This window comes from Acinonyx jubatus, chromosome E3 (genome assembly GCF_027475565.1).
Source record: "Acinonyx jubatus isolate Ajub_Pintada_27869175 chromosome E3, VMU_Ajub_asm_v1.0, whole genome shotgun sequence".
Taxonomy (NCBI): Eukaryota; Metazoa; Chordata; class Mammalia; order Carnivora; family Felidae; genus Acinonyx; species Acinonyx jubatus.
This window is the reverse complement of record NC_069398.1, coordinates 14,257,402-14,282,183: the sequence shown is the minus strand read 5'-3', so window position 1 is coordinate 14,282,183 and position 24,782 is coordinate 14,257,402. Positions and strand designations below refer to the sequence as shown.

General features: G+C 45.6%; 2 protein-coding genes across 5 annotated transcripts in view; one reads left to right on the top strand and one right to left on the bottom strand.

The window, feature by feature from the left end:
* Positions 1–1,358: 1,358 nt before the first annotated feature.
* CHP2 (calcineurin like EF-hand protein 2) lies at positions 1,359–4,315 on the bottom strand. The gene is made up of 7 exons (XM_027043133.2): positions 4,077–4,315; positions 3,573–3,645; positions 3,395–3,475; positions 3,147–3,277; positions 2,901–2,962; positions 1,791–1,913; positions 1,359–1,592 (listed from the first exon to the last, which is right to left on the bottom strand). Exons 1-7 carry the CDS (start codon positions 4,141–4,143, stop codon positions 1,539–1,541), a joined length of 591 nt encoding a protein of 196 aa, XP_026898934.1. The 5' UTR covers positions 4,144–4,315; the 3' UTR covers positions 1,359–1,538.
* Positions 4,103–24,782, top strand: part of ERN2 (endoplasmic reticulum to nucleus signaling 2) — a 44,377-nt gene continuing 23,697 nt past the window's right edge. For all 4 annotated transcript variants that reach the window (XM_053213768.1, XM_053213765.1, XM_053213769.1 and 1 more), the window contains exons 1-2: positions 4,103–4,481; positions 5,806–6,089. The gene's annotated coding sequence lies outside the window, so the exon portion shown is untranslated. The remainder of the gene's footprint in view (positions 4,482–5,805; positions 6,090–24,782) is intronic.

Sequence of the window (24,782 nt, the reverse complement as noted above, 5' to 3'; positions counted from 1 at the left end):
GTAAAAATAGAAGCCACTAACATGTTCCGTAATGGTGAAAGCCGAGCAGGTGGTGTGCTGATAAATGTTTAACAGTGGGCTCTCCTCAGCAGAAAAGCACTGACCTGTTGCATTTGCCAATGTCCATGCTGTAAATATCCCCACTACAGCCAATTCAAGCTACCAATGTGATGTTACTGAAAGCAGAGTTGGAAGCCATACGCATGGTTGACTCTCATGTGTTGATACAAGACAAGTCCAGCACAGCCCTGGAAGGAGATATGGGCAGGGCACCAATAGCATCTCCTATAGGTACAGCCAGAGTGCTTTGCTATAGCATAGAATCTCACAGGTGGTTTTTTTTTATTTTGTTTGTTTGTTTTTTTTTAGAGAGAGAGAGAGAGCAGGAGAGAGGAGCATATGGGAAGAAAGAGAATCTTAAGTTGACTCCATGCTCAGCATGGAGCCCAGTGCACGGCTCCATCCCATGACCCTGGGGTCATGACCTGAGTCAAAATCAGGACTGGTATGCTCAACCAAGTGAGCCACCCAGGCACCCCAGAATCTCACAGTTTTATGTGATTTTTATACTCTATTCTGTGATATATCAGTATTGGAACTTGTCATGAAAAAATGGAATTCTTCTCCAAATCTGCATAATTTCACACCCCAGGAAGGTATGTGTTGTTCATTACATTTACACCATCTCTTCCCCCACCTGCCTGCCACCAACACACTGGCATGCACCCACGGAATCAGTGAAAACCCATTTAAAAAGTAGACTTCAAGAATCCCTCCATTGGGTCAACCTAACAGTAATGGACATCTCTTGTTTTGCCTGACTGGCATCATCCCCCCTTCTTCTGATCATGACACTTCATTTTCCTTTAAGCAACTACTCCTTACCTCACCCTGAGTCTACAGGCTTTATTTTCTGGATTTAGCAGTTAGCCCATGACACAGGCCAGGCCAGTTCGAGCACTCCATTTCCCTGGCATTAGGGACAAGAATGCACGTAGGCCAATGACACTCCGCTTAGAATTACTGAAAAAGGAAATCCCTTCCCACTGGATTACTAGGCTAGTAGGATGGGAGCCTGGAGCTGCTGGTGGCCATCCTCCCCCATGAGGAAAGAGGCCCCTGAGAATGAAGCCAACACGAAAGCTGATTGAAAAATTAATAACTGAGTCCTGATAGCATGACAGAAGCCCTTTGACACTAACTGTGCCTGAAGACACCTCCAGACTTTTCCAGTATTCTGAAGATACTTTCAAACCTTTTAATTACGTGAGTCCATAAAATCCCTTTTTTACTTAACTCACGTTAAATTGGGTTTTCAGTGGCTTGCAACCACAAGATCACTGGCTGATTCACAAATCTGACATCAAATGATCTAGACTTTATTCAGTACACACGCTTCCAGCTTGCCTTCCTTGGCCCCAAAGAGAGTTTAGCTTAGACACAAGAATACAGTTTATTGGGGCCCTGCCTCTGCAGGGGCTGAAGACAAATCCCGGGCTGAACTGGTCTGTGTAAGGCAGCCAAAGGCACAAAGGGGGTCACTTCAGGATCCGTATGCTCATTTTCTGTTCGATGTCCATCTTCTCCAAGGACTGTGGGGGGAGTGGGGGGGATGGGTGGTGGTCAAGAGCCCAGTCCTCTAGGCTTTCAACTTCCTCTCCCATCCCCAAAGCTACACCCTTCCTTGGCTACCCCTCTCCTTCTGCCCACCTCCTTCTAACTGCCTTTTCCATTTGCATCTGTCCCAGGGACTCCTGACATCCACTCCCCAGGCCTGAGGGTATTGTGACCTTGGTGAACTCCAGGAAGGACACAGCCCCATCTCCATCTTCATCCGCTTCCTGCACCGTGCGATCAGCGATGCTCTCCAACTGCTCTTCTGTCACCTGCACCCCAACCATCAGTCGGAGGACCTGGGAGGTGCGGAGGGCACGAGAGGAGTCAGCCCCATCCCTCAAACCTTGCCCACATCATCCCAAATGTTACTACCAATTTTGTAATCTTCCCCTCATCCATTTCTTCACTCCCTACCATCTCTCCCCAGTAATTTCCCCTACTGCTTCTCCACTCAAACCCCGACCTGTCCCTCACTATCCCACACTCACCTCAGTAGTATACCCAAACTCATCACCCAACCCCAAGCCTTAGAACCCAACCTCCTCCCATCCCCCACCACAACCTCCCACTATTCCCCGTTCTACCCACCCACCCCCCTCACAACATCTATTCCAGAGTTTCTGAATCTCAGCACTGTTGACATTTGGGGCCAGTTAACTCCTTGCTGTGGGGGGAAATGGGGGCTATCCTGTGTATTGAAAGATGTTTAGCAGCATTTTTGACCTCTACCCACTAGATGGCAGTAGTGCTGCCCTGCCCCCGGGTGTGACGACCAAAAATATCTCTAGATATTGCCAAGGTCACTCAAAAGGCAAGATCGCCCCCATTCAAGAACCACTGATCTATTGGGTCGTCTGGGTGGCTCAGCTGGGGTTAAGCCACGGACTCTTAGTCTGGGCTCAAGTCATGATCTCATGGTTGGTGAGATCAAGCCCTGCCTTGAGCTCTGCTCTGACAGTGCGAAGCCTGCTTGGGACTCTCTCTTTCTCTCTTTCTGCCCCTACTCCAATCACACTTGTGCATGCGGGCTCTCTCTCTCTCTCTCTCTCAAAATAAATAAATAACTTTTAAAAGAACCACTGATCTATTTCCAACCTCATACCCAACTGTTCCCCATCCCATTTCCACAGACCTCACCCAATCCCTGTTTCTCACTCAATACCCCAGTCATCTGCGACCACCATGGGCCAGTCATCTGCACCGCCCCCCGCTCCCCCCGCAACCTTTCCCTTCGACCACCCACGCTCCACACATCACATCTCTGGTCCTTGCGTCCTTCCAACCTGTAGCATCTCGTGCCGGGAGATCTTTCCGTCCCGGTCCAGGTCATAGAGCTGAAATGCGACTGGAAGAGAATGGAGGAGGGAAAAGGTAGGTGGGTCTTCCCCTGGTTCTCTTCAGCAGGTCACCCTAGAGGAGGAGGGGAGGTCCTCTATAGGCGCGCTAAGAGGGGGAGGTGCCTGGGGCCTCTTACCGGTGCGGTATACCAAGGGTCTCACTTGGGGAGAGGTGGGTCCCCACAAACTCACAGCGAAGTTTGTTCATTCTGCTGTTGAGGGGTTCAGGTTCCTTGGGGTCTCGAATTCCTGGGTCCTCATCATCGATGGGGCGAAAATGAGCCAGGACTCTGACAAAGCCTGGGAAATCCAGACGCAGATTCCTGGGGTGGGGGAGATGCAGTGGTCGCTTTGGCCCTCCCTCTGTCTTCTTTAGTGCCCCCCCCCAACACACACACCAAGTTTTTCCCTCCATCTCCCCACCCCCAGCGAGGCCTCACCCATCAGGGAAGAAGCTGTCTATAATGCGTTCTCCCAGGGGGTTCACGGCCAGAGCCCCAATCTGCTGCAGATCCATGCGGCTGTCGAGTCAAAGTCGGAGGGGTAGACGGAGGGTTAAAGAGAGGAAGGGGCTCAGAGAGGCGGACGTGGCGGGTCCTAAGGCCAGTGCCCCCTCACCTCAGGTAGCCCTTCTTGTTCCTGTCCAGTGCCCGAAACCGGTGGTAGAGGCGGAGCAGACTGGCCTGCGAGACTGCGGGACGGAAGGCGGAAGGGTGACGCGGCCGCGGGCGCTCGGGACCCGCCGCTGGACCCTCCCCGGGCGGCCCTGGGCCGTGGGCGGGGAACCGGGATTCGCCAGAAGGGACGCTCGCCGGGGACCCCGGGCCGCGCGGCCGGGCTGCAGGGGGCGTGACGACGCCCGGAGCAGTGTCCCCGCGCTCCCGCCGGAGACCCGAGGAGCCGACGCCAGCCGCCTCCCTCCTGTTCCCCTCTCCGCCCCCCCCCCCACACCCCTGTCGGACTCGAGGACACCTGGCCGCCAAGCCCGGGGCCCGGACGCGCCCCAGACCTGGACCCCGGGAGCCCCGGGAGCCCGCGCCTGCGATCCCGGGCGCCCTCCGGGCCCGCCCCATCTCCCCGGATCCCCCGCATCCCCGGGTCGGAGCCCCGCGCCCCGCTCACAGCCGGTCTCCCGCCGGATGCTGTCCGCGTCGGGGATGCGCGCGGCGTGGGAGCCGAGGGAGCCCATGGCTGCGCCTGCTGAGCCGCCCGGCCCCGCGCGCTAGCCTCCCGCTCCCGGGCGCGGCCGCCCCCGTGGCCCCAGGGCCGAAGGGCGCAGGCCTGGCGCGGAGCCAGGCTCGGGAACCCCCGCGTGCCTCGCCTCCCACCCGCGACCCGGGCGAACAGAAAACAATGCCCGGGGTGGCGGGGTCAGAGGGGCGGCGCGAACAACGGGGCGTTTCATCCCGAGGTGGTGAGGTCGCCAGGGCCCCGCCTGCCCCACGCCCGCCAGGCCAGCTCTGCGTTCTCACGCCGCGGGACACGCGACGCGAGTCCCCCGGGCAGGGCCCCCACTCACAGCTCCCGGTGAGTAAGGCTGGGGGTTCCGACCTTATCATCCACAGACAGAATCCACGTCCTTCTGGGAAGGGGGCCGAAGGGTGGGGAGGGGAGCTGGACCCATTTGTCCCAGTCCCAGCTAGGGGCCCCTTCCCTGGGCAGGAGGGCCGGGCAGAAGAGACGTTGAAGGACCCCCAAAGAAGAGTGGAGTGGGAAGGGTCCTGAGCGGATGAGGGGAGCTGGTTTGAGTGGGAAGATCACTGGATGTGGAAGGACTGGATGGGGGCCTCAGCTATGCGGTTAACCCTGGACAAGCCAGTGTGACTGCGTTGCACCTCTTCTGTTCTGTCGACACAGCGTAATTGTTGATGCTTAATGGAGTCACTGCTTAAAAATCAGGAGCTTTAACCAGAAATCCAGTTCCCAGCTTCTGAGAAAGCAGAAGTTTAAGAAGCCACTAGACCCCCTTACCTTGGCTGTACCTGGAGCACCGGTCCCATGTGTAATTGGGGCATCTCAGCCTGTCCACTGGGCACAGTCCCCACCTGGCTTGGTTCAAGTCCTCATGTATCCCGTGGTGCCCCTGGTAGAAGTTCCAGGCTGGAAGGCCTTGGACCTCGGCCAGCCCTCAAACACCATGGGAATCCACAGTCCAGTGAGGAGGTTACAAACATCACCGTGACCAAGCTTAATGTAATAATCATGGTAACAACAACAAAGGCTCTCTTTTTTCTAGTACTCACCATGAGCCAAGCACTTTGTGAAACACAGTGTACATGATAAGCTCACACTCCTAAAAGCACCTGCTAGACTGCCTGCTTCCCGCTTTTACACAATGGAGGCTGCCAGGGGGGTGGTTATGAACTATTTGTAAATCATGTGTCCTCGGCAGGGCACATATCCCCCCAAAGGGGCAAAAAATCCTATTCTTTTTATGTATAAAACACAAATGTACATATAGTGCATAAATAGATATATAGTGTATCTGTGGTATTAAAATTTCATAGCATTAAAATTTCACGATTAGGAAAAATAGTCTAAAAATGCTCCTTAAGTGAGGGCAGTAGTGAACAAAAGGTTGAGAAACTCAGCTGTAAAAGAATGGGCCCCACAGGTGTCCAGGTTTAAATCTATCATTATCCCATCTTCCCCCATCATAATCACACATTTACACAAATTTCCAAGAGGAAAAAATATATAAGCCATTTATTATAAGGGTTCAAGTTCATAGCCACCCTGGAGAGAGAGAAGCTGGAAAAATAGTGAATCTTTAGTCAAAGCCTCCGTGCAGAGGCTTGGATCAGCTCGGCCTTGAAAATATTGATCTAAGAATTGCTTACTTCTCTTTCAGATACCCCAAGGACTGAACAACTGGCATAAGGAAGGCCTGATTCCCTTCCCGATGTCCCCCAAGGACTGAAGCATTCGGGAAACCACACTGCTCCCTAATGAAGCCCAGCAACCACTCCTGTCCACAGCTGTGAGTGAGGCTGTGCGTGCAGTTCGGGTTAGGTCCTGAACCCAGGAGGGGCTGAGAGTCCCTGGGATCTGCAATAATCAACTCAGGCCAGTGTGGGATGTTGATCTTGGAAAGAGCTTCTCCAGCCTTAATCTCTGAGTCAGCGCTCCCCTAAGGTAAGTTAGGCCAGAGAGTAATTAACAACTCCCATCCACACACTATCATCACAAGCCTAGAGGAAAACACTATATGCTAGGACCCGTTCGTGCTTCATGCACATGAGTAGAGTTTAAATCAGCTTCACCGTATACTGGCAACATCTTTTGAGGGGGAGCACTTAAAGGGGAGATGGTGGGGTGCCCGGCTGGCTCAGTTGGTGGAGCATGTGACTCTTGATCTTGGGGTTGTGAGTTTGAGCCCCACGTTGGGTATAGAGATTACTTAAAAAATAAAATCTTAAAAAAATAAAATTAAAGGAGAGATGCTCTGGGGAGAATTTCATCTGCAGAATTGTAGGGCAAAAGCAGCCATAGACTTTACTTGAGCAAATAGACCTGTGTTCTTTAAAAAAAATTTTTTTTTTAATGTTTATTCATTTTTGAGAGAGAGACAGAGCATTAGCAGGGGAGGGGCAGAGAGAGAGAGGGAGGGAGACACAGAATCTGAAGCAGGCTCCAGGCTCTGAGCTGTCAGCACAGGGTCTGATGTGAGGCTTGAACTCACGAATCTCAAGATCGTGACCTGCGCTGAAGTCAGACACTTAACTGACTGAGCCAACCAGGCACCCTAGACCTGTCTGTGTTCTAATAAAACTTCACTTATGGACACTAAAATTTGAAACTCCTATAATTTCCTTGGGGCACAAAGCATTATTCTTTTCTTTCCAGCCATCTAAAAATGTGAAAACCAGGCACCTGGGTGGCTCAGTCCCTTGGACATCCGACTCCAGTTCAGGGCATGATCTCGTGGTTTGTGAGTTTGAGCCCCACATCAGGCTCTCTGCTGTCAGTGCAGAGCCTGCTTTGGAGCCTCTGTCTCCTTCTCTCTCCCCTGCACCTCCCCTGCTCATACTATTTCTCTCAAAAATACATAAGCATTAAAATTTTTTTAATAAAACAAACCAAAAAAAACCCAAAAATGTGAAAACTATTCTTAGCTTGTGGGCCATACAGAAACCGGCCTCTGTCTGGGATTGACCCACAAGGCCATTGTTTGCTAATCCGCTCTAGATTATAATTCTGCATTCTCCACAGATCTGCTTCACTAAAAGACCAATATGCTTTGTCTTCAGAGCTCTCCAGGAAAAGGAGGCACAATGGGCACAATGGGCACAATGACTAGCATAAACAAGAACCCAGTGGGGCATATTGTCTGGAGGATCTTGAAGCCAATGGATGGCAATGGGAAGAACTGGCTTTAACTCACCAGTACCAAGCCATCATTCTGGCAGACCCTTGGGACAAGTTTGTCCATCTGTGGAGGGAATCTCAGAACTAAAGCCACACTGGTTTTTGGGCAAGAAGGCTGAAGAATCGAGTTTGGGAAGGGGTATGACGTAGTACAATTCTGGAGAGCTTGACATCAGGAGTCATTACAGGATGGTGTAAGAGTAATCTGGCTGAGACAGCAGTGTCTCTCTTGGGTATACAGAAATGAAAATCTATATTCACAGAAAACCAAAAGAGGGAAACAGCTGATGAACGGATAAAACATGGTGTATCCACACAATGGTTTACAACTCAGCAATGAAAAGAAAGGAAGTATCAGTACATGCTATAACATGGATGAACGTTGGAAACAAGCTAAGTGAGAAAAGCTAAACGCAAAGGACCACATGCTGTATGATTCCATTTATATGTAACATTAAGAATAGGCAAATCCATAGAGAAAGTAGATTGGTGGTTCCATGGGGGGGGGGGGGGCGGCTGGGCTGTCCAAGGGAGAGAGGCTAGTGGGAGATGGGGAGTGACCGATAGAAGGTAGAGGACATCTTGTTGGGGTGGGTGATGAAAAGTTTTAAAACTGATGGCAGTGATGGTCTCACAACTCTGAATAAACTAAAAAACACTCAATAGTATACTTCACATGGATAGATTATGTAGTATGTGAATTAATACCCCAGTAAAGTTGCTATTAAAAAAAAAGAATTGGAGCACCTGGGTGGCTCAGTTGATTAAGTGTCAGGCTCTAGACTTCAGCTCAGGTCATGGTCTCACTGTTTGTGAAATCGATCCCCTTGTCGGACTCTGTGTGCTGACAGTGAGGAACCTGCTCGGGATTCTCCTTCTCCCTCCCTCTCTGCCCTTCCCTCGCTCTTACTGCTCTCTCGCTCTCTGTCTCAAAATAAATAAACTTAAAAAAAAAAGAATTTAAGAGAATGTCCTTCCCCTCAGCCTCTCAGACTGGGAAAGGATTCTGTCTCTCTGTCTCTCTGTCTCTCTCAATTTCACACACACGCTCACACACACACCCCTCCCTATCTGCCTTTTTGCATCTGTGAAGGGAGAGCCACACAGATTTCTCTTTGTGTCGTACTCAGATGGCCTTAACCTGTCCCCAGCTGCTGTGAGTACCAGCTCATAACTCATGATGCCCCCTTTCCTGAAAACTGCCCTTACTCAGAAAAAAGCCATGCCTCCTGAGAGGTTATACACACACACTCCAGAGGCCAAGTTCAGCCATTGGCACACAGCCCCACCACCCCTTTGCCTCAAGGTGGAATTTGCTTTGTGCTGAATTTGTGCTCCAGAGCTGCTTTTTTTTTTTTTTTTTTTTTGTAGGATCAGAAAGAAGCTGGCCTTCAGCTGAGACCACATTCTCCTTTTTTTTTTTTTTTTATGTTTATTTTTGAGAGAGAGAGACAGAACACGAGCAGGGGAGGGGCAGAGAGAGGGAGACACAGAATCCAAAGCAGGCTCCAGGCTCTGAGCTGTCAGCACAGAGCCCTACACAGAACTCGAACACACCGACCACAAGATCATGACCTGAGTCAAAGTCGGACACTTAACCTACTGAGCTGCCCAGGCACCCCAGCTGAGACCATAGTCTTGTCTTGACTTTTATTCTCTGCCCTATTCTGCTTCCCTCACTTTCTTAACGAATCACACAAACAGGAATCCCTGTCTCTGGTTCTGCCTCCGGGGAACGGGGCTAAGACAGGAAACTTATGGAACAGAGAAGTGAGCAGGGCAAGGGGGAGGTACAACTGGAGGAGAGAGAGAGACAATGGAGAGGGTAGATGATGTCTTCAGTCGACAGGCAGATACAGGACGTGGTGTCGCCAGAGCGGGGGCAACTTCCTGCACCTCTGAGCTCAGGCTGTATGGAACCCAGCCGGGAGGTGTGGCTCGGAGCTAGGCTGAGGCCATTCTCCCCGTCTCTCCACTGAACCCCATAGTATTCGGGCACCCCAAGGGTTGGGGGCAACTGGGGCAACACTGGCATTCCTGGACAATAATGAGGCTTCTCCTGATAGCCCCTGTCCTGCAATCATCCCTAGCGGCAACCAGTGTTGCCCCCTCCTTCACATGAATCACCCAGAGTTGCTTAGACACATATATGTATATATACATGGGGGTGCCTCGTAAGAGAAAGGAATCTGTCTCAGAAGCCTTTCCCAGCAGACTTCCCCTTAGTTCTCATTTGCTGAGGTTTCAACACGTGCTCATATAAAAACAAACAAACAACAACACAGCGACACCCCCAGGAAAGGAAACGTGTGACCTGGCCACACATTGGAATCACCTGGTATTTTTTTTAATGCCAGATGCCAGGGGCCCAACCTCAGGCTATTTAAATCAGAGTTCAAGGGTCTAGAGTCAGTGAAAAATTACAGCAAATCTAAAAACTAGTGCTGGGTCATCTCCTATGGGGAGGTGGGGAGGAAGGAGGTGAGGAGCAGGAAGGAAAGGAACAAGTGGGTGGGGCCAATGAGAGGGCAGGGAGAAGAGGCCACTGTGTCTCCGGGGTTTAATCAACAATTCCCCCACACAAGCTCTGTTCCTCCTACTGGTTCACGTGAGCAATAGTTACTGCGCAGGCCAGTCCCGGACGAGAGGGTCAGAGCCGAGAACGAAACAAACACGGTCCCAGCCTTGTGCTTTTTCACTTCATGTCACGCCACTGACGTTCGGGCGTGTCGTGGCAGGTCCTTGAAATTCATGGTGTGGGCTGCTGTCGGTACTCACGGTGTGATTATAGCACAGTTGATTCATCCGCTCTCCCCCCGAGGGGCATCCGGATTTCGGGTCTGGAAAGCAATGCTGATACGAACCACTCTGTCCACTGTTCAGGAGTTTTTCCTGGGTAGGAGTTTTTCCTGGTGCAGAAAGAGTGAAACCACTCCGTCACAGAACATGTGAATATTTAACCCGAGGAGATACAGCCTAACTGTGTTTCAGTAGACTGTATTGCCTGCACTTCTGTGTATGATTTTATGCTTCCGTCACCAATGTATAAGCGGCCCATATATTTATAATCCAAGTGCTCAGGATTTGTGGAATGGCATTAAATAAGTAAAGAAAAGGAGTATTAGTGTCAGGATCAGAGGAATCTCATGGAAACAGAGAGTAGGCAGCTACCTGGCTTCCTCTGGGGGCAGACCATCCTCCACCTCTGCTTTTCTCTTTCTGGGTATTCCTCTCTCCTTCTGCAGGTGAGCATCCTCTAAAAGGCTCCCGGTGCCTGTCTGCTCCCTAATTTAGACTTGCCGTTGACTGTGTGTTCCACGGCACCAGCTCTGGCCTGGATCTCACGGTATCTCATAGTTCCAGGGCTTCCCGAAGTCTCCTTCCATCAATTCAGATTTTAAGGTGAATAGATCTATTGACATCGCTGGGGTCAGGCATGCATGCCTGGTCCATTCTGAGGCCAGGGAGTCTTGGTCACTTTGAGGCAAACATGACTTCCTAGGTCCACACCTTTTGTGGGGACTCTAAGAGCTATTCCAAAGTAGGAATTACAGGTGAGGCATGCATCCCCAAAGCATTTTTCATGCCAACTTTGCTCTCCCTAAATCAGAAGAGGCCACAGCAGACATACATAGCCACTTGGCCTCATGCAGATAAACTAGCAATTGCTCCCTTGGCACTGGAAGTCATGAAGCAAAGAATTTAGCATACTGTCTCATCCTACCGTGTAATTCTTACATGGTAAGAGTTAAGGCAAACAGACACTCTCATCCAGGACAATAGACCACTTGTAGGCAAGAAATTGAGTTCTTAAGTCAATATGTAATTCAAAAAGCAAGTGCAGGGAAAGTTATCCATTAACCACGAAACACAGTATATGTGGCTTTGTATCTACAAACTTGCATGGTAACCAATACATCTAACTGAATAACTTATGTCAGATAATGAGATCATGAAAGAAAAATCTCTGTACACCCTTTGACAGATGCTCTACCTCATCTCCTGACAACAGAATTCAAACTATTAGTTTTCCTCATTTCTGGGTATGTAATTGGAGTCAAAACAGTTAAAACACAGGTCTGATACAAGCAGTGGGTCAAAATCTAAACACTTGTAAACATCTCTGTTCTCATGGAAAGCTCAAGAAAACTACAGAAGCCAGGCGGTTTGCATGTTTCAGGCCTTGAGATACTAGGTAATGATGTTATGAAATCCTCACAATTAGCAAGACTTTTAAAAACTAAGCATCCAATTGAACTGTAGTCTTATGAAGACAAATGCCACTTAAAACTACACGCAGATACTATTTTTTATTTTTGAGATTGGAAAAAATCCAAAAGGTGGGTAAACACTGTGGAGACTATAGAGAAATAGGCATACTCATCCATTATGAGAGGGTGTGTTAATTGGCCTAACCCCTGCAGAGGTCACACAGGCACCATCTATCAACATTATAAATGTGTATACCCTGGCCCAGCAGTTCATCTCCTAAGAATTCATGTTACAGAGACACTTGGGCACTTGTAAAATGGCATGGAGGTAAGGTTATTTGATGCAGCGTTTTTTTCCAGCAAAACCCTGGAAACCACCCAAGTGTCCATCGGGTTAAATAAAGTACCAAGCCATGAAACACAGTGAAGCTATAAAAAAAAATTGTAAATTAAAAAAAGGAACACTTCCTACAAAGTGATATGGACAGGTCGCCAAGATATATCAAATGAAAAAAGTAAAGCACAGCACAGTGTGTATCAGTGTGAAAAAACATGCGGTCTTTTCTGTAAGAAATTGAGAGAACACAAAAAAATATGTACAGATATGTATTCATATTTGCATAAATACACCTTGAAGATACCTAAGAAACCAATAGAAGTAGTTGCCTGGAAGGTGGGAGGGCACAGTACAACTTGGGTGGGTGGGTCACAGCAGGTGAAGGGGAAATTTCACTTTATACTTTTTCATCTGGTTAGGTTTTGGTTTTTTTTTTTTTTAAATAGTGTATTTATTTATTTTTAAAGTTTATTTATTTATTTTGAGAGAGAAAGAAAACACAAGCAGGTGACTGGCAGAGAGAGAGGGAGAAAGAACCCCAAGCAGGCCCCACACTGTCAGCATGGAGCCTGACACAGGGCTCAAACCCATGGACGACGAGATCATAACCTGAGCTGAAACCAAGAGTTAGACTCTTAACCGACTGAGCCACTCAGGCGCCCCTAATTTTATTGACTCTTTTTTACTTATTTATTTTTGTTTTTAAATTTACATTCAAGTTAGTTAGCATATAGTGCACAATGATTTCAGGAGTAGATTCCTTAATGCCCCTTACCCATTTACCCCATCCCCCCCAACACAACCTCTCCAGCAACCCTCTGTTTATCCTCTATATTTACGAGCCTCTTATGTTTTGTCTCCTTCCTGTTTTTATATTATTTTGGCTTCCCTTCCCTTATGTTAATCTATTCTGTGTCTTAAATCCCTCATATGAGTGAAGTCATATGATGTTTGTCTTTCTCTAACTAATTTCACTTAGCATAATACCCTCTAGTTCCATTCACATAGTTCCAAATGGCAACATTTCTTTCTTTTTGATTGCCAAGCAATACTCCATTGTATATATATACCACATCTTCTTTATCCATTCATCCATCAATGGACATTTGGGCTCTTTCCATACTTTGGCTATTGTCGATAATGTTGCTATAAACATTGGATGCATGTGCCCCTTCGAAACAGCACACCTGTATCCCATGGATAAATGCCTAGTAGTGCAATTGTTGGGTCGTAAAGTACTTCTATTTTTAATTTTTTGAGAAACCTCCATACCGTTTTTCCAGAGTGGCTGCACCAGTTTGCATTCTCAATAGCAGTGCAAAAGAGATCCACTTTCTCCGCAACCTTGCCAACATCTGTTGTTGCCTGAATTGTTTGTGTTAACCATTGTGACAGGTGTGAGGTGGTATCCCATTGTGGTTTTGATTTGTATTTCCCAGATGATGAGTGATGTCAAGCATTTTTTCATGTGTCTATTGGCCATCTGGATGCTCAGACATGTTCAGTAAGAAGTTTCTGTGGCCAAGACCAAAGAGGTTTTTGCTTGCTTTCTCCTCTAGGATTTTGACAGCTTCCTGTCTTACATTTAGGTCTTTCATCCATGTTGAGTTTATTTTGGTGTCTAGTGTAAGAAACTGGTCCAGGTTCATTTCTGCATGTCGCCATCCAGTTTTCCCAGCACCACTTGCTGAAGAGACTGTCTTTATTCCACTAGATATTCTTTCCTGCTTTGTCAAAGATTAGTTGGCCATCTGTTTGTGGGTCCCTTTCTGGGTTCTCTATTCTGTTCCATTGATCTGAGCGTCTGTTCTTGTGCCAGTACCATACTGTCCTGATGATTACAGCTTTGTAGTACAGCTTGAAGTCTGGGATACGATGCCTCCTGCTTTGGTTTTCTTTTTCAAGATTACTTTGGCTATTCGGGGTCTTTTCTGGTTCCATACAAATTGTAGGATTGTTTGTTCTAGCTCTATGAAGAATTTTGCTGCTATTTTGATAGGGATTGCATTGAATACATAGATTGCTTTGGGTAATATTGACATTTTAACAATATTTGTTCTTCCTATCCATGAGCATGGAATCTTTTTCCATTTTTTTGTGTCTTCTTCAATTTCTTTCATAAGCTTTCTATACTTTTCAGTGTATAGATTTTTCACCTCTTCGGTTAGATGTCTTCCTAGGTATTTTATGGGTTTTGGTGCAACTGTAAATGAGATCGATTCATTGATTTCTTTCTGTTGCTTCATTGTTGGTGTATAGGAATGCAACCGATTTCTGTGCATTGATTTCATATCCTGCAACTTTGCTGAATTCATGAATCAGTTCTAGCAGGTTTTTTTGGTGGAATCTTTTGAGTTTTCCATATAGAGTATCATGTCAAATGCAAAGGGTGAAAGTTTGACCTCCTCCTGGCCAATTTGGATGCCTTTTATTTCTTTGTGTTGTCTGATTGCTGAGGCTAAGACTTCCAATACTATGTTGAATAACAGTGGCGAGAGTGGACATCCCTGTCTTGTTCCTGACCTTAGGGGGAAACCTCTCAGTTTTTCCCACTAAGGATGATATTAGAATTGGGTCTTTCATATATGGCTTTTATGATCTAGAGGTGTCATCCTTCTATCCGTACTTTCTTGAGGGTTTTTATCAAGAAAGGATGCTGTATTTTATCAAATGCTTTCTCTGCATCTATTGAGAGGATCATATGGCTCTTGTCCTTTCTTTTACTGATGTGATGAATCACGTTAATTGTTTCTCAGATATTGAACCAGCCCTGCATCCCAGGTATAAATCCCACTTGGTTGTAGTGAATATTTTTTTTAATGTATTGTTGGATCCGGTTGGCTAATATCTTATTGAGGATTTTTGCATCCATGTTCATCAAGGAAATTGGTCTATAGTTCTCCTTTTTAGTGGGGTCAATGTCTGGTTTTGGAATCAAGGTAATGCTGGCTTCATAAAAAGAGTTTGGAAGTTTTCCTTCCATTTCTATGTTTTGGAACAGCTTCAAAAGAATAGGTGTTAACTCTTCCTTAAATGTTTGGTAGAATTACCCTGGAAAGCCATCTGGCCCTGGACTCTTGTCTTTTGGGAGTTTTTTAGTTACTAATTTGATTTCTATACTGGTTATGGGTCTGTTCAAATTTTCTATTTCTTCCTGCTTCAGTTTTGGTAGTGTATATGTTTCTAGGAATTTGTCCATTTCTTCCAGATTGCCCATTTTATTGGCATATATTTGCTCATGATATTCTCTTATTATTGTTTTTGTTTCTAGTGTGTTGGTTGCGATCTCTCCTGTTTCATTCTTGATTTTATTTGGGTCCTTTCCTTTTTCTTTTTGATCCAACTGGCTAGGGGTTTATCAATTTTGTTAATTCTTTCAAAGAACCAGCTTCTGGTTTCGTTGATCTGTTCTCCTGGGTTTTTTTTGTTGTTGTTGTTTCAATAGCATTAATTTCTCCTCTAATCTTTATTATTTCCTGTCTTCTGCTGGTTTGGGGTTTTATTTACTGTTCTTTTTCCAGCTCTTTAAGGTGTAAGGTTAGGTTGTGTATCTGAAATCTCTCTTCCTTCTTTAGGAAGACCTGGATTGCCATATACTTTCCTCTTATGACTGCCTTTGCTGTGTCCCAAAGGTTTTGGGTTGTGGTGTTATCATTTTCATTGGTTTCCATGTACTGTTTAATTTCCCCCTTAACTGTTTGGTTAGCCCATTCATTCTTTAGTAGGATGTTCTTTAGTCTCTGTTACCTTTCCAAATTTTTTCTTGTGTTTGATTTCGAGTTTCATAGCGTTGTGGCCTGAAAATATGCACGGTATGATCTCGATCTTTTTGTACTTATTGAGGGCTGATTTGTGTCCCAGTATGTGGTCTATTCTGGAGAATGTTCTGTGTGCACTGGAGAAGAATGTATATTCCTCTGCTTTTGGATGAATGTCTGAGTATATCTGTTAAGTCCATCTGGTCCAGTGTGTCATTCAAAGCCATTGTTTCCGTGTTGATTTTCTGATTAGATGATCTGTCCATTGCTGTAAGTGGGGTGTTGAAGTCCCCCACTACTCTGGTATTATTATCAATTAGTTTCTTTATGTTGTGATTAATCAATTTATATATTTGGGTGCTCTCACATTTGGCGCATAAATGTTTACAGTTGTTAGGTCTTCTTGGTGGATACACCCCTTGATTATGATATAATGCCCTTCTGCATCTCTTGATACAGTCTTTATTTTAAAGTCTAGATTGTCTGATATACTTATGGCTACTCCAGCTCTCTTTTGTTGACCATTAGCCTGATAGATGGTTCTCCATCCCCTTCCTTTCAAACTGAAGTTGTCTTTAGGTTTAAGATGGGTCTCTTGTAAACAGCACATAGATGGATCTTGTTTTCTTATCATTCTGTTGCCCTATGTCTTTTGATTGGAGCATTGAGTCCATTGACATTTCAAGTAAGTACTGAAAGATATGAATTTATTGCCATTATGTTGCTTGTAGACTTGGAGTTTCTGGTGGTGTTTCTGGGCCTTTCTAGTCTTTGTTGCTTTAGGTCTTTATTTGTTTTTTTCATCTTTTCTCCCCTCAGAGAGTCCCCCTTAAAATTTCTTGCAAGACTGGTTTAGTGGTCACAAACTCCTTTAGTTTTTGTTTGTCTAGGAAACTTTTTATGTCTCCTTCTCTTTTGAGTGACAGCCTTGCTGGATAAAGAATTCTTGGCTGCATATTTTCTGATTCAGCACATTGAATATATCCCACCACTCCTCTCTGGCCTGCCAAGTTTCTGTGGACAGGTCTGCTGCAAACCTGATCTGTCTTCCCTTGTTGGTTAAGGACTTTTTTCCCTCACTGCTTTCATGATTCTTTCCTTGTCTGAGTATTTTGTGAATTTGACTATGATATACCTTGTTGATGGTTGGTCTTTGCTGAATCTAATGGGGGTCCTCTGTGCTTCCTGGATTTTGATGTCTGTGTCTTTCCCCAGGTTAGGAAAGTTCTCCGCTATGATTTGCTCACATAGCCCTCTACCCCTTTTTCTCTCTCTTCATCTTCTGGGACCCCTATGATTCTGATGCTGTTCCTTTTTAATGAGTCACTGATTTCTCTAATTCTTAAATTGTGCTCTTTTGCCTTAGTCTCCCTATTTTTTCTGCTTCATTATTCTCTGTAAGTTTGTCCTCTGTATCACTGATTCTCTGCTCTGCCTCACCCATCCTAGCTGCCATGGCATCCATTCGAGATTGTAGCTCCGTTATAACATTTTGTATTTCATCCTGACTAGCTTTTGTTTCTTTTATATCTGCAGGAAGGGATTCTAATCTATTTTTGACTACAACTGTATTCTTATTATCATGATTCTAAATTCTGGTTTAGACATATTGCTTGTATCTGTGTTGGTCAAGTCCCTGGCTGTCGTTTCTTCCTGCTCTTCCTTTTGGATGAATTCCTTAATTTCATCATTTTCAAGTGAGAAAAGGAATTAATGAGGTAAAAAAAAATTAAAATTAAAAAATATATTAAAATTAAAAAATATATTAAAATTAAAAAATTAAAAACAAACACACACAAAAAATCAAATAAATGATGCTAGATCCTAGATGTGTTTTGGTCTGGGTGTTGAAAGGGGCTTGATAGATTAGAGAAAAAAGGGGAAAGAAGAAAAAAAAGGAAATTGTTTGAAAATTTGAGTAAATGAATACACTGAAATAGAATAAAATGAAATCATGGAAGTAAAATAGGATTTGAAAAAAATTTACACATGCATAAAAAATATAGTAGAAAAAAATTAAAGAAAAATATTTTGAATAAAAGTTGAAAGTAAAAATATTTTTTCTTTCTGTATTCAAGAAAAAGAAATGAAAAAGAGAAAAAGGAAAAAAAAGAAAATTTAATAGATGGACCAGCAAACAGAGTGAAATACGATTGAAATTACTTCGTTTTCCCTAGAAGTCAAACTGTGAAGCGCTCTACAGTCCATAAACTAAGCAGGCGGAGAGACTTGTGTTCCTGAAGAGCGAGGTTGGCCCAGTTGGCAGGGCTTAGTGTAATGGCTCTGTTCTCCCCTAGATGGCGCTGCTTAGCTTACTGGGGTGGATGGTTGGAGCACCTGTAGGTGCATATGCGCATGCGCGGGAGCAGTGAAAATGGCGTCACCCAGCCACCCAGTCTCCAGTGCCAAAACTCTGTTCTCCCGGATCAGCAATTGCACACCCGTCCTTTGTTTTCGGCTTCCCACTCCCCGCTTTTATACCATCTGTGACCAAGCCCCAGGCAGAATCTCCCTCCTGAGTTTTATCTCAGATGCAGCTGTGTTTCCCAACCCCTCACTTCTGAGGAACTGTGGCTTTGACCCGTTCTGCCCCTCTGTGGAGGGTCTCACCAAGCAATGGCCAGGTGCCAGCTGCACCCAGGAACGTTTACAGGAAGGCGTGCTGCTGCCGAGGCCCAGAGACTGCGGCCGGGTGCCAGCCCGCCCCAGAGAAAGTTCACGCAATCGTGTAGCAGCAGCGGTTTAGGAATTATGGAAAATCACAACACACGTCTGGCACCAGGCTTCGTCCTCAACATCCTTGTTCCAGCACCAGCGAATGTGGTTGTTCTCCAGGGTCTGCTGGGGCCTTGCCTTTGGGGGATCCACACAGCCTCTACCAGGTGTCCTCTCAGCAGGGGAACCGCTTCTCCCCATGTGGCCCAAAGACCCCTGGACTCTACTCTGCCCCTGGGGATTCACCCTTCCCACCAGAGCACCACCAGGTATCGATCTGAGGAGTTTCAGACTCTGCCCTTCCCTGTTTATAGAGTCTTAATGGAACTTAAACCCTCTCCTTTCTCCTTTCTCCCTTTTTAGTTCAGTCCCTGCAGCTTTTTCCACTTTGCTACTTTCTCTCCAGCTGCTTTGGGTGGGGGTGCTTTTCCCACACTCTTCCCCCACCCTCCATCTCCATCCTCTCTCTGCATGTTAAAACAGCTCCCTGTTTTCTGAGGCTTCTCTCTCCCCCAGTTCACCTTACAGCACTGCGTACCTGCTGAGTTCTGTGGTTCAGGTTGTGCAGATTGTTGTGTTAATCCTCAGATCAGTTTTCTAGGTGTGCAGGATGGTTTAGTGTTGATCTGGCTGTATTCCATGGATGCGAGATGCAAAAAAACTTCCATGCTGTTCTGCCATCTTGTCTCCTCCTTTTATTTATTCTTTTCAAGTAATCTCTATACGCAATGTGGAGCTTGAACTCATAACTCCAGGATCCAGAGTCACACACTCCACCAACTGAGCCAGCCAGGCACCCCTCATCTGGTTAGGTTTTAGACCATGTGAATTTATTCCCTATTCAAAAATTGAATTATAATAATTGTTTAGTTCAGTGTAAAAGAAAATAAAGTCTAACATCCAGAATATAAAGCCAAAGCTCCGCAGTCTGAGAGTAGAAAGCATTTTATTAACAAAATCTGATTTTAAAAGTATATGTCAACCCTAATGCTTTTCATCCATGACTATCTATGGGTATCATATCAAAATAATTATGCTGAGTAAAAGGAGCCAGACTCCCCTCCCCCCAAAAAGGTACATCTCATCTGATGCCACTTTCATAAAACTCCACAAAATGCAAGCTAATCTATAGTGACAGAAAGCAGCTCGGTGGTTGGTGGGGGTGGGGGTGGGGCAGGAAGTGTGGGAAGAAGCAATTACAAAGGGGTACTAGGAAGCTTTTGTGCATGCTGGATATGTTCACTATCTTGATTGCATGATGGTTTTATAGGCGTAAACGCATGTCAAAATGTATTAAATTGTGTACTTTTTTAATATGTGCAGTTCATGGTTGATCACACCTCAACAACGCATTTTTTAAAGTTAATGTCACCATTTCCTCTATTTTTTAAATGATTTTTTGACTTTTATTTATTTTTGAGAGACAGAGCATGAGCAGGGGAGGGGCAGAGAGAGAGAGAGAGGGAGATACAGAATCTAAAGCAGGCTCCAGGCTCTGAGCTGTCAGCACAGAGCCCAACACGGGGCTGGAACCCACAAATCTCGGAGATCATAACCTGATCTCCCGAAATTAGGCGCTTAACCGACTGAGCCATCCAGGTGCCCCTCTTCAGTTGTTGTTGTTGTTGTTGTTGTTAATGTTATTTAGTTTTGAGAGAGAAGGAGAGAGAGACACAAGTGGGGAAGAGGGAGGGAGAGAGGGACACAAAGGGTCCCAAGCAGGCTCTGCACTGACAACAGAGAATCCAAGGTGGGGTGCAAACCCACAAACTGCGAGATCATGATCTGAGCCAGATTCAGACGCTTGACCAACTGAGCCACCCAGGTGCCCCACTATCTCCTCAATTTTTAATTTCAATTTGTTATAGTTTTTAACAAATATATCTATTATTCAGGACGGGAATTATGTATGTAATTTATCAATAGTTCTACATACAGTTGAGGATGAGTGTTCAAAAATTTTCTGGCTGAGAGAGGCGTGTAATCGCAAGTGAATGGGAAAGATTGGTTGAAGCCAGTACAATGCCACATATTTAACTGCTGCACTCTGCTGCCCCCTGCTGTAAGTAGGTTTTATAGCCACCCTTACCTTCGTGCTCAGGATTTTCTTTTTTCTTTTTTTTTTTACGTTTATTTATTTATTTTGAGAGAGAGAGCGTGCGCGTGAGCGAGCGGGGGAGGGGCAGAGAGAGAGGGAGAGAGAACCCCAAGCAGGCTCCACACTGTCAGTACAGAGCCCAATGTGGGACTCGAACTCACAAACTGTGAGATCAAGACCTGAGCAGAAACCAAGAGTGGGTCACTTAACTGACTGAGCCACACAGGCGCCCCTCAAGCTCCGGATTTTAATGATGAGGAAGGATGACTCCAGAGGCAAATGACTGGAATCCATCTAAAAACAAACTCTTCTAAACCACACACGTGCACACGCACACATACTCACACACACACACACACACACACACACACACTACCCATACATACACATACATGCATGCATATACCACACACTCACACGTGCGCACACACTTAAACACACTCAAACACACACACACACCCATATACACACTCACATGCATACACACACACACGTACACACCAGGAAGCAGCTCCAGATCTTTTTACTACTACACCCGCCTCAACGGAGACCAGAAGAACCATTCAAAGCCACCAATGAGAAAAAAACAAAGGCAAAGTGATGAGGCCAAAGCTGGAACTTCAAAACCTTTTCATGGGGAAGATGTGGGTGGAAAGGGGTCTTGGACTCCCCTACAGGCCGGCATTCCCCTTCATCCTTTCTCACGGTAACGGAAACACTGAAAACCAAGCCTCTTGTCATCCATCCAGTGGACATGAACACTTAACTATAAGAACTATCGTGGACGTGGTCCAAGAACTACTTACCAGTGAGCTCTAAGAGAAGCCCACACTCAGGTAAGGACCTGACAGGTGCCTCTTCACAGTCGTTTCCAAAGACTTCCAAGATGGGTGAGCCCATGGCTTCCATCTAGGTTTGGTTTGGGGGGAAATTAACTTTTCTTTTCCAATGTTCTTATATTTTATGAAGAAAATGAAACCAAACTACTATATGTGAGACCCATCACTCTTTTACCATAAAGGCACACAGATCCGTAGGTCGACTTCTCTGCTTGTTTTTAACCTTTTACATAAATAAAACCAGCCGGGTCCTGGTAAACTTTTGACAACCAGCTTTCCAAATGCGGTTCTGAAGTGCACATTGTTTGATATTTTTAATTTACATTAACAACAGGGAAGTGAAAAATAACACAGTAAAGACGTATTTTGGAACTTCACTCATTCTTCCATGATGTGAACACTGTCTTTGCCAAACCAGATCACAGGTTTCCAAGACTGGAAGAATGTCTCCCTGACTTCTTTTATAGCATTCCCAGACACAAAACACTTTTAAATGTAATCTGCATTATTAGCATTCCCTTCACTTTCTTCAAGCTAGGCAATCAACAACACGATAAATCAAGCCCCACTTTGCAGCATCTGCTGGCTCCCATGGTGTAAATTCTGCCACTACGACCGATTTCAAGCTGCTGATGTCATGTCACCCAGGGTGCAGGAGCAACCATTACATCGGACTTGCATCGTGCAGAGACCATGGATGTGAATCATCGCAAGAGCGGAGAGAAGTGATTAAAGTCACTTCCTAAAATCATTAGGAAGTGATGAGTTTTGAGTCTTTATTACATCTGCCTTAAATGTAATGTATTTAATTGTGGGTTTATGTAATTCAATTTTTGACGATGGTCGTGATGAACTGGCGCTCACAAAATTCTGGGAAATGTAACAATGGGCTCTCGTGAACCACTGCAGCACACCGATGAAATATACATGAAGAAGCGTTCTACAGAAGTGCCTGGGTGGTTCAGTAGGTTAAGCGTGGGACTTTGGCTGATGTCATGATCTAGCAGTTCGTGAGTTCAAGCCCCGCGTTGGGCTCTGTGCTGACAGCTTGGGGCCTGGAGCCTGCTTCGGATTCTGTGTCTCCCCCTCTCTCTGCCTCTCTCTGTCTCCCCCTCTTAAATATAAATAAACATTAAAAATTTTAAAAAAAGAAGAAAAGAAAGAAATGCCCTACAATCAGCACCCACAGTGAGAAACACAACATAACCAGATCCCCTCAAGCAGACCTCGAGGTTCCTCACTGTCACTAGTCTCTTTTCCTCCGCTCCCTTGGTGGGTAGCCAATCCCCTGACTTCAACAGCACGGATTACTGTGCCTCTTTGCAGGTCATACAAATGGAATCACAAACCTGCAGTTTGAAGTGCTACCGATAGAGGCCTCTCCTGAGGCAAAGACGGAAGGCTCCCACAGGACTGGGGAAATGTTCCTCCCAAATCCAGTTCTGGGAGCTTACTCGCCTCTCTCTCTCTCCGCTGTAAGCCGTGGGTTACTCGTGCCAGGGTGGGAGAAGATAGAGAAATAACCGAGCACGCTATCTGAGCATGAGTGAGTCCCCAGAGGAGATCTGGGGCCACAAGTTTCCCAGGGGAAATAGGGGAACCAAATTTGGGCAGAGGAATCCCAGCGGGGGCTTTGACCTCAAACCCTAGTGTGGTCTGCCTGGGAGCTAGCTGGGCGATGAGCAATGAGGCCTGCTTCTGCCCAGACCATAACAGGCGCTGCTGTCCCCATGACTCCTTTATCCAGACAAGGTGAACCCCCTGAAAAACACATCAAGGGAAACATAGAGGAAAGTACAACACAGAGGTTACGTTCTGGGACTCAGAGCTACATAGGTTTCAATCACTGCCTCTTCACTTACTAGTTTTGTAAACTCGGACAAATACCTTAACTTCTCTGAAACTTTGCTTATCTATAGAATGGGAACAATAAAACTCTCCTTGCCAGTTGGTTAATGGATTAAGTAAGATCATATATGCGAAGCAAGAAGTCATGTATATTGTTACCAGTGATTATCTTTATACTCAGGGGATGAGGGGAGGACTTCTATTTTGCTGAGATGTTACAGGCTGAACTGACAGCATATGGAAATATGGGATTAACACTGCTCGGCATAGTATATAAACAGCTACTTTGCTTGGGCAAGGACTTATATGCACATGAATGCATACACACCTCACATATATACATTGACTTTTTCATAAATAGAATAGACAGGGGCGCCTGGGTGGCGCAGTCGGTTAAGCGTCCGACTTCAGCCAGGTCACGATCTCGCGGTCCGTGAGTTCGAGCCCTGCGTCGGGCTCTGAGCTGATGGCTCAGAGCCTGGAGCCTGTTTCCGATTCTGTGTCTCCCTCTCTCTCTGCCCCTCCCCCGTTCATGCTCTGTCTCTCTCTGTCCCAAAAATAAATAAACGTTGAAAAAAAAATTTTTTTAATAGAATAGACAAACGATTTGGGGGGAGAAGCTTTTACATTTTTTCCTTTTTGCCACTTTTACCCATTGGTTAGTATAATATACAGATATACATGCTGCAGCCTATCATAGAATCTTTGTCAACAAACCAATATATTGCATTCTGGAGTTCTGTCCATGCTTGTATAAAATAATTTACATACACACACACAGACACACACACGGTTTTACAGAAATAGGTTCCTATAATGCTGTTTTCTGTATCTTGCTATTCTTAATATAACATAAAAATCTTTCCAAATTAACAAATATACTCTATTATTTTTAGTGGCTGCATATCACCCTAATGGGTGGATGTTCTATAATTAGGTCAGCCGTTTCTCAGTTGGAGGGTCCGTGCTTTGTTTCTACTTGCTTGCACAGAGCACAATGCTACAATAAACATCCTTACACCTTTACCATTATAAGCCTTTTAAGATATATGTCTCGATGTATTTTTTAATACAAAATATTTTATCTTGGGGGCGCCTGGGTGGCTCAGGCAGTTAAGCGTCTGACTTTGGCTCAGATCATGATCTTACAGTTCATGAGTTAAAGCCCCACATCCAGCTCTCTGCTGTGAGCATTGAACCCACTTCGGATCCTCTGTCCCCCTCTCTTTCTCTGCCCCTCCCCTGTTCATTCTCTGTCTCTTTCTTGGAATAAATAAACTTAAAAAAAAATATTTTATTTCCATGAGGAAGATCCCCCAGAGAGGGTTTTCCAGGCCAAGGCGGTCATGCATTTTTTATTCTTTTATTTACTTTTTTATTTTTTTAATGTTTGTTAAACATTAAGAGAGAGAGAGAGAGCGTGTGCGCGCGTGGGGGAGGGGCAGAGAGAGAGGGAGACACAATCCAAAGCAGGCTCCAGGCTCTGAGCTGTCAGCACAGAGCCCCATGTGGGGCTTGAACCCACGAATCATGAGAGATTGTGACCTGAGCTGAAGTCAGATGCTCAACAGACTGAACCACCCAGGCGCCCCTGCATTTTTTATTCTAAATAGTTTTCAGATTGCATTCACAAAAGTCCGAAAAGATTTCCATT

Excerpts from the sequence above, each read along its gene's own strand:
- CHP2 (XM_027043133.2), bottom strand. The coding sequence starts at position 4,143 with ATGGGCTCCCTCGGCTCCCACGCCGCGCGCATCCCCGACGCGGACAGC. Across the intron at positions 2,963-3,146 it reads CAGAATGAACAAACTTCGCT|TCGCATTTCAGCTCTATGAC; the intron begins GTGAGTTTGTGG and ends ATTCTCTTCCAG. Across the intron at positions 1,593-1,790 it reads CCTTCCTGGAGTTCACCAAG|TCCTTGGAGAAGATGGACAT; the intron begins GTCACAATACCC and ends CTCCCCCCACAG.